The 10192-nt window shown below is 35.6% G+C and overlaps 1 protein-coding gene across 2 annotated transcripts; it reads right to left on the reverse strand.

The window, feature by feature from the left end:
- Positions 1 to 567: 567 nt before the first annotated feature.
- On the reverse strand, positions 568 to 8269 carry eif3g (eukaryotic translation initiation factor 3, subunit G; the record flags this gene model as incomplete). Of its 2 annotated transcripts, XM_079834849.1 has the most annotated exons (10): positions 8151 to 8269; positions 8029 to 8075; positions 5820 to 5908; positions 4187 to 4246; positions 3705 to 3809; positions 3328 to 3523; positions 3134 to 3241; positions 2914 to 3050; positions 2553 to 2659; positions 568 to 666 (listed from the first exon to the last, which is right to left on the reverse strand). In XM_079834849.1, the coding sequence occupies exons 1-10, from the start codon at positions 8171 to 8173 to the stop codon at positions 651 to 653; spliced, it is 888 nt and encodes a 295-aa protein (XP_079690975.1). In that variant the 5' UTR covers positions 8174 to 8269. The 2 variants fall into 2 exon arrangements, with proteins under 2 accessions (XP_079690975.1, XP_079690976.1); XM_079834850.1 differs by lacking the exon at positions 568 to 666 and having other exon boundaries at positions 2549 to 2659; positions 8151 to 8233.
- Between the last annotated feature and the right edge of the window lie 1923 nt (positions 8270 to 10192).

Below are 10192 nucleotides of genomic sequence, written 5' to 3' on the forward strand. Positions count from 1 at the left end.
TTTTTTAATTATCTTTACAACTGTTTTATTTATCCTTGTTTCTATTTTTAATTCTTATACATGGTATTTTTATTTCTTATGCATATGTTATCACTATTTTAATTAATTTTCTATGTAAAGCACTTGCCTAAGACAAAAACAGATTAATTCTTGTTGTACATTCTCATACTAGAAAAACTGATGAAGTACAGACAATGGAAAAATGTCCTTAAGCAGAGTAAATACACTTAACTACGGTCTGCCTCTGGTCATTTTTAAGCCCACCTTAAAAAAACATCACTTAAAACTTGAGAGGGGTGCGTAAAGTGCAGCATCAAGAATACATCAAATATATCATACTACATCTAGGGTGGTTTCTGCCTTGTCTTTAATGATGCCCACCTTCAAGACCTCTATAGGATTCCTCACCCCACATTTCTATGTACCTCCAAGAACATTTAACAAAGCCATTTCGGCATTTCCCTCGAGATTTCTTCATTATTCCTTGTTATTTGTAAGTGAATCACTGCAAGTACTTAGAAAACAAGCTAATCAAAGACAAATTGAGGAAGAAAACAGACAACTGTATGATTTATAATTTGCATTTATTTGGATCACTGCCTTACACAATTGGGAGAACAGCTCTAGATCTCCTGGAATAATTATGGGACTCAGTTGTTGGATGGTCTGAAAAGACAAAGAAAAAACATGATTAGATCAGAGATAACATATCTATTGCTCGATTTAGATTCTAAAGGCGCTTATGTACTTCAAGCTAAATCAAATAATTAACAAGCGTGAGGTCATTTCAAACAAAATAAGGCCAAAAAGTTTGTTTGGAGAGTTTGAAACAGCTTGCTTTGAGGCGCCGCCTCCTTTGACTTTGAAATCTCTTCTGGTTTATTTCTTCTGTTCAGATGTGAGTAAAAATATGAACACACTGGAGAGCCACATTATGAGTTGTAATTCTAATTGACAGCAACACTGACACGGTTTTGTTCATGTTAAAAACTAAAGCTGCTTGCAATATATTGCTGTATATTGTATAAAGTGGCAAATAAATAAACGTGATGCGACTGGAGTGTAGAGCTTACGCAAACACATCCACATCGCTATAAGCCGATGGATTCTTAACTGCTGATTTCTCACCTGTTTTTTGTTGTGTTTAGTTTGTTATTGAGCGTAAAGCACGCAGCACATATTTACATATTCATCTAAACGCCACTCTAAGCAACGTGGACGGCGTTGGGATGTTCGCTAACAGTATACCACGAAGATATTTCCCTTTTTTTTGTACATACAAGCGAAGAAGAAAAACGAACTTCGCTGAGAGTACATATGGGGGCGTATTACAGAAATGTTCTATCTTAGGTCTTAACTTAAGATATGATAAGTTAATTTAGGATTTTTCACAATTTCGTATTACAGAAGCAAATCTTAACTTGATTTAGGATTCTTATCCTATCTTACAAACTCTCATCTTATCTGTAGTTGGGAAATCTTAAACCGCTCCATCGAGTTCGGTAATCAACTGTCAGGTCTGTTACCAAGCAACCAACAACGTGCTAACTGCTTCTGAGGTAAACCTAAAATCAAAATGGAGAAACAACAGCGTGCTTTTAATTCCAGCACGGCAGAAATTTACATTTTGATAAGCTACGTTGAAAAGTTAAAGCCTGTTTTATAAATCGCCTTTTGCAACAAACAAAAAAAAAAAAAGTATGAGGCGTTAGTCACGTTGGTTTGGTGCTACTAACTAGACGTTCGATAGGGGCCGTCTCTAAAGTTACATACGACATTGTTATACACATTTCTAACTTCAATAGCATTTGAACGGAATGACTTACAGTATCAAAACCAACTGTACAGTGTTCATCTAGGTGTCAGCTATGATGCACAGCACACGTTTTACATATTCCGTTCAAATGCTATTGAAGTTATAAATGTGTAGGTTCCAATGTCGTATGTAACTTTAGAGACGGTCCCTAAATTTGCGCATATTGAACATCCATCGTCAAACCAACTTTATGCCAGTGAAGAACGAACTGTAATGCTCTGTGACGGCTCATTGGCCTCTGTAATGTGGGTCGCAACTCATCAACTAACTGCAAAATTGTGTCGTGGGAGTCTAATTATGTACAAATATTTTATCATCAAAGCACAGCACATCCTCTGGGTCCTCCAAAGGTCTCTCCACCATCAAACATCACTGCTCTTCATCTTATATTATTAATAAATGTAACGCCCTCTCGAAAAAGGATATTTGTACTGTGATTTTTACCGTTGGATTTCAAAAAGGTTTGAAGTTAGGACACCAGTGGGGTTGTCCTAAAATTGAGACCGCTTTTAGGATTTTTTGTCGAGTTAGGATGCTTCTGTAATACTCATTTCCTATCCATAGTTAAGATAAGATCAAGCACTTAAGAAATGTCATTCTGTAATAACGTTTGTCCTAAATGCGGTCCTAACTGAAATTGCCATGGTTACCAAACAGATAAGATAGGATTCTAAAGTTAAGATGTTTCTGTAATACGCCCCCTGAGCCTTAAGTTAAGACTTTATGGAGGACTCACTTGGCCCATTCCACGTTGAGAATGAGATGATCGTATCCAAAGCCCGACACACCAGCGATGGCTCTAGCTGCGTCCTCACGGCGGTGGAAGCTGATGAAGGCAAAGCCCTGGAGTGATGGGGAAAAAAGTTACATGAATTTCTGCAGAATTTCTGCAGAATAACTCATATGGACTCATATGGTCATTCATGTGTTTCTTACAGTGTGACAGTCAAGTGTGAGCAACTCTGTTTATTTTTAGGTGAACTAATAAACTCATGTTCCTGTTTTGTTCAGACGAGTCAGCTTGGATCTTTTACTTCTCGTTGCTGTATTTGTCATTCGAAGAAGAATCCGTCATGGTAATGTTTCACATCTCTCACCTTAGACTGGCCTGTGTTCTTGTCCTTGGCCAGATAGATCCTAGAGATGGAGCCGAAAGGCCTGAAAAGTTCCTGCAGATCGGTCTCCCTGGTGTCCTCGGAAAGGTTGGTCACACGGATTGTAGCATTATCATCAGCTGCAGAGAAAACACCAACACATTAGCATCAGTCCTCTTGACTGAAAACATCAGTGTAGGAGATTTGCACGTCAAACACGCACCTCTGCGGTTAGGCTGCATGGACTCTCCTCTGCGCGTACCACCGTCCCGCAGGCTGGGGGGGACATACTTCCCAGTCTTGCTTTGGACCGGTTGGGCAGGCTCAGGCTCTGGATAACAAAAAAAATTGTATAAAAAAAAAACAAGAAAAAAAAAAGAATACAGACTCCCAAAATATGCTTAACATGAAGCATACCTGTCCCTGCTGCCTTCTCTTTTTCTCCCGTGGACAGGCCCAACTGCTCGGCCAGTTCCTTCTGCATTGGACCAAGCGTGTCCTTGTACGGACAGCGAGTGGTCCAGTGATCCCCCTTACAGATACGGCAGGACACGATCTTCTGTCCTTTCAGCTTGTTCATAGGGTCCTCATCTTGGTCTTGAGCATTCAAGTCCTGGAAAACAGTGGGGAGAATCACTTCAAGTTGGCATCGGTACAACAGGGAAGTGAAACGCGTCAAAGGACTGAAATATATCAGCTTGCACCAAGTCAGAACTGACAAAACACAGCAACACAACGGTTTCTTAATATGGATCAGAGCAAAAACTGTGAGCTCATCACCATCATCATCATACCTCTTTGCTGGAGATGAAGGTCATGAAGACGTCATCACTCACTGTAGTGGTGGCAACATTCGGACCTGGTTGATCAAATTCAGAGTTGCCAAATTTCTTCCAGTTCTGTTGGGAAATGACAATCAATCTCATAATATGTTTAATGGAGATATAAATGGGCTGGTCATGATTATTGATTAATTGTCTAATTGTGGTTCACAATAATTGGCAAAATGTTACTGAAATTCTTTGTGAAACTGCACAAAGAATACATAAAATAAAATTATGTTGGAAAGTACACAAAAGAAACTCAGTCTTCCTTCATAATTATATAAATATATATTTTGTATAGCATTTAAGTAAATCATATGAGCCTAGATTATAATTTTAAAATGTAAAAAGAAATGTATTCAGCTTGCACTGTAAATATAACATGAACAAAAAGGAATTAAATTGCACAAAATGTATGATTGTGACAGGCCTAGATATAAATTAAGACATACCTTCCTCCTGGCAACTGCTTTGGAAGCCTTCCGCGTCTCAATTTTGAACGTCCGGATAATCTGAACATAGAGAAGCAAAGAAAAAATATGCTAATCGTTTATCGTCAACGGCACTACTACGCGTGGATGTGCTTTTTGGGGACTTAAAGTTTGGATATACTTGTTTGGGACTTGAAACAGTTCAAGATGCTTTGAGTGAAGCATCCTGACCTGCTGCTGCTGAAACTGTTTTTCACGCTTTTATAACCTCCAGTTTGGACTATTCCTTATACAGCGGCTTACCTACCAAAGCTATACATCGCCTTCAAATGGTGCAAAACTCAGCTGCTCGAGCCCTTACATTTAACAACAACAAAAAATCGGCACATATCACTCCCATCCTCAACCATCTTCACTGGCTTCCTGTGGCGAGACCAAATATCATGTGGTGTGACCACTGCAGAGTGTTTTCCATCATAGATACATGTCCTAGATTGGCAGTTTGTGCGCTTTTATATTAAATTGATGGTTTAAAACAAAGTACTTTATTTTAGTATGATTTGGAATAGATTTTTCTCCAATTTGGGTCATTTACAAACATTTCAGGTTTATTTTTAATCTTTGAACACCATGAGAAAATAAATAAATAAAATAAGAGCATTAATTTAATTTTAGTAATTATGCATTTATTAGAAATGTATTATATATTTATGTCTATTTTAACAGATGCCACTGCCAAGCAAAGAAAAAACGCTCGCCTTAGGCAGCATGTTAACTCTGACCCTGCAGCAAGAGCAGGAGAGTAGGAAGGTGTTAAAAAAATCAATTAAATGTTGCACTTGTTTGCAATTTGATTTTTATAAAAATCAAAAACGATTCTGTGAAATATATGAAATATGGTTTAAATACATTTTTTTGTATGAAATGTATTGTTTATTGATCTCTTTAAATAGATGTTTAATAATATTCGAGATCATGTCATTTGGATCGACCACTCATCATGTGGTGCTGCCAATAATAGCAAAAACTGTATTAAATAAAAAAATGTAATATCTAATTTCTGTGGTTGAAATAGGAATCACTGATACAGAATGCTTAAGTGAATGTTTTTTTTTTTTTATGTATCAGTTTTATGAAATTTTCATAGAAAAATAAGTCTGTTAACTACATTTAAAAAGGCAACTCTGAAAAAAAAAAAACCCAGTGAGATCAACTTTTGCAAAAGTGTTAAAAATGTTAAGGAAATAAATTAATTTTAAGATAAATCATGGTCGCACATCATGCCATTTTTTAAGGCTACGGCCAATTCATCTAGATGAAAAAACAGTAAAATCAATTTAAATTAATTAATGAATTTATGTGTACACAACATTCTTAATGTTTATGATTATTTTTTGGATTTTAAAATTGGCCTGTAGAAAATCCTTATACGTCATTGACCCAGTTGTTTGTTGTCTCCATCTGCTTGTTTATTTTAATAAAAAACAGCAGGCTGACTGTTATTTTGATTGTACTCTTGTACTATATTGTGAAGCTGCCTTGGGTTCCTGAAAGGCGCTATAAAAAATAAACATTATTATTAAATATGAAACCTGATTTGAACCCTTTCACAAATACAGTATAATTCATATAAAGAATATAAAACTCTACTGACCTTACACTTCTGGCCATCTTCATCTATCTTGTATTCTGTGACGGTCTTGATGTTACCTTTGACAGTCTCTTTCGGCGAAGGCAGTGAACCTGTTGATAAACAGTTCCCTTATAGATGGATTACTAGGGTTAGTTCACATGGCAGGACAAGCAGTCACAGTATGCACTTTGTTTTCTAACTCTTGTAGAATTATTTTTGTTTTAAAACTTCAAATGAATTGACTGCATGGAATTAGTATGTTTAGTGTTGTCACATATTCAAGTAAACTGTAAAAAAACAACAACAACAACAACAACTATAGATGTTTAAAATGGTAGACATTTTAAGCCGTTTTGAGCATCTATACATAATTTGCCTAATTATTGTCACTACTCACATGTAAATAGTATAGTACATTGAACAAAATACTGTATACAATACTATATTTGGGTGTAGTATAGTGTATAAAACACACAAGCACGCACATACATACATACGTGTGTGTGTGTGTGTGTGTGTGTGTGTGTATATATATATAGGGGTTAAATTGGGTACTGCGTTCCAGCACCTCAGATAAATTAATAAATATATTCAGCAGTCGCAGCGCGAGAACAGCTGGATCGTCTCGTTCGACACTTTCGCCGCTCTATTTAAGTGACAACGAGCACCAGGCAGTCGCGTAATCCATTTGAATACAAGCGCAACATCAATTACATGGCCTACAGTAAAGGCTCTGTGGCGAAACTAGCTGAACCAGACTGAAGAGCTCCGCTCCGATCATGTAAAGTGAAGTGTTGAGGTAAACTATAGGCTGCCTACACGACTGTAATAGTGGCCGTAGTCAGCTATGAGGTCACCGATGATCCGGACCGTGGTATTTTTCCGAGGTGCATCTATAATAAATGTTGTAAAATAATTTCAACCAGATTAGGCATAAAATGACGAATGCGTGTGTGTACATATTCTGAATTAATGTATTAAACTTTATAGCATTCGTATCCTTCAGTGAATTAACTTCAGTTAACCCTTTCTTCACTGACACAGACGAAAATGAATAGACTATCAGCCAGAGTTCAGCTTAAGGAGGGGAAGAGACAGGGCAAGAGAAGGAGACTGAGAGAAAAATGAAGTCTGATGGAAATGAGAGAGTGATGAAATGAGGAGAGAGCAGGTATAATCTACTGCCCCACTAACATGGTTTGTTTTGAAAGCTATATATTATTTTTAGCCTTCAAACCTCGTAAAATACACATATATAGATCAGAAAAATAAAAAAAAATTATTGGGGGACATGTTTTAAAACTCCTTAAGGCGGTATATTCAAATTTAGTTTGCTTTGACCTCATATCTGGAGATAATGCATGGAATATTTATATATAGGCCTACTTAATATTAAAATTGAATATTCAGACAGTATATACTCATTGTATCTCTGTGCTTTGACGATTTTGTTTTATAAAAAAAAACTAATTATTTTTGTGGAAGAAAACGTTGTGACTCCAAGATCGGCTTCTATGGGGGCCCTTGGGTTTGTTATAGCCCCAGGGCCCTACGTGTTCTTAATTCGGGATTTAATCATTTTTATGTTTGAATTTACATTGTGAAAAACAAGGTTGTGTCGCATATTATTTTAACATGGTATCATATCATCATATTAGTGTAGATGGACCAAAATAAAATCATTAAAATATCAAGTAAATAAGTTTTGTGATATTTGGTGCCACAGTGACACTCTTATCCCAAAAACTATTGCTATACCACGATACTCAATATGTTGTTCCACGGTGAGTCATTTTTCCCTGTTGCACCTACACAAAATTTGAGGGTTCCCCCACCTGCCAAATCCCACGTTAACCACTGTATGTATGTATATGTATATATGTATGTATGTATGCATGTATGTGTATATATATAACTTTATATATATATATATATATATATTATATATATATATATATATATATATATATATATATATATATATATATATATATATATAGATATAGTAACGTTAGCCATAACACAAAGCACCAGCTGCCTTCTTCAGCCAGCCTCGGTATCCTGCTTACTTACTTTACAGACATATAAACACACTGCTTATTGTGAAAATTACAGTATGTTCTCAATCGTCTTCATATAATGAGTGTAGTTTAATGAAAGAGTGTTTGAACACGTGTGTGTGTGTGTGTGTGTGTGATGTATAAGCGCAGGCTGCGCGTCGGCCTCGTACCTTCATCTCCCTCCTCCTCCACCTGATCAGCCCAGCTCGGCTTTGAGCTGTCGAGAAACACAAGTCATTAAATGCCTGTTAACCAGCGGTAAGAGTCAATAAAAACGATATGAAAAACTTACTCGTCGAATTCGATCGACGGCATCTTTGCGGGTTGTCTTGAGCCTCGAGAGGAAGCGTTTCCGGGACAGCAGTCGAGGAGAGGACGCGCGTCGCTACAGCGGCCCCTGAGCGCGCGGAGGAGGACTGCAGTGATTTGAATAGAAGGGAAAGTGTGCTAAAATTAGCTAGTTTTTGTCCTCTCTAGGTAAAGACGAGATATCCTAATTATTTTTACCTACCTGGGTCAATGACATGACGTGCATATCTTTGTGTCCAAGTGCATTATTTCTTTTGAAAATAATTTGATACATTCAGGACATAGGCCTATTTTTAAAACCTATTTAGTTTGAATTCATTTTTAGTACATTTCAATAATAGGCTACATATTAGTTTATGCTTTGTTATCTTAAACCCCCAAAATGTCAGGTGGTGCAACTGGCCGAACAAATGGACAGACTAAGAAAACTATTTAAAATGGCGTCTTAATAAAAAAATAACTAAATACTATATGGCATAATTTTAGGTTTGAAACCTTTCATAACACGTTTTATAAATGTCAGTAGTCTAGTTTTAAATCTGTTGTTGAGATAATTGAAAAACGTTTGTCCAGCAATTTGTATATTCTCAAATGTCAGGACATGGAAACATGGCTCTTTTATTATGAATTGACAAGGTAATAATAATAAACATGATAATGCACCATCCAGAGGACCCTAACTGATCCTTGTGGCAGTATTTGAGAATAGGTAGGTTGATACACTTTCCGTGTCAGGTGGTACAACTACAGTATACATACAGATATTTGGTTGTACCGCCTGACACAAAAACAGTCAAAAATTATCTTAAACACTTGTTTAACAACTGCAAAAATATTCATATATATATATATTAATAAATATATATATATATATAAATATTCATGACATCAGTTTGAAATTTTAAACTTATTTGAAGCTTTATTTGTCAATGACCCATCCGCGTAGGGACATAAGAAAATGCCTTTACAAAAATGTAACTACAAAAAAGTAATAGTAACCACAACTTTTCTATGAAATGCGTAATATTATGTTAAGTATGGCTATTAATTTATTGTTTTTTGTCTCAATAATAACTAATGGTTTGGCAGTAAATGTGGTTGCATTGGTTCATTTTATGAGATATTTTTTGAGCTCTTCATTAACATATTTTAAAACATTTTAGTTTAGTTAGTAGGATAGTGTTGTCAATTTTACTGAATTATTTATTCAATGAACGCTATAGTATTAAACTACACTAATATGTAACTATAATATTTGGCTTATGTATTGTAATAGCTATTTATGTTAATGGGAACATATAGAATTAGTCTTTTAATTTATTCTATACATTGTGCGTTCTGAGCTTTTACGATGATACAATTCTAGAGAATGTACAACTTTAAAACACCATAGAGAAAGTCAATCATGATCTAAAACAGCCACATAAACTAAAAAGACTGATGAAAAAAAGGAGAAAACATTTAACATTTAAACTTAACCACCCATATAGAATTAATCTCGTTTTATTGCATTTATTGAGGTAAATTCCGACTAACTTGTACAATTTATAAGAGATAGTTTAATGAAATTATTTATATTACAACTTTGGCATGTTGTAGCTATAGTTTCTAAATTTGTAGGCTTTTTCTTAAAAAATCCTGTAGATCGATTTAGATCAAAAAAGAAAAAGTCAATTTTGGCTTAAGCATGATAATGAGGATCCATCAATGGTCTTGCCTAATTATATCCTTATTGTAAACAAATGCTATAGCCTAGTTAATCAATTACAAAAACTATGGTACATTTTTATAATGGCAAGTACAAGTTAAAATCAAGAGCTTTAAAGTCTGGACTTCTTGAATTATTGACCAAACAACCAGTTTTCCTCATGTGTAAAATGTGCTTTGTTCTAATGACGGCTGATATTACAAAAAACCTGGCCTTCACCGTCCAAGAGGTGACTGTCAAAACCACTAAGAGCCTCATGAATTGTTAAGACAATATCATTTTAATATAAGAAAAGTGAGTTTGACTTCCCATGGCAC

This window comes from Gobio gobio, assembly GCF_949357685.1.
Source record: "Gobio gobio genome assembly, chromosome: 1".
Taxonomy (NCBI): Eukaryota; Metazoa; Chordata; class Actinopteri; order Cypriniformes; family Gobionidae; genus Gobio; species Gobio gobio.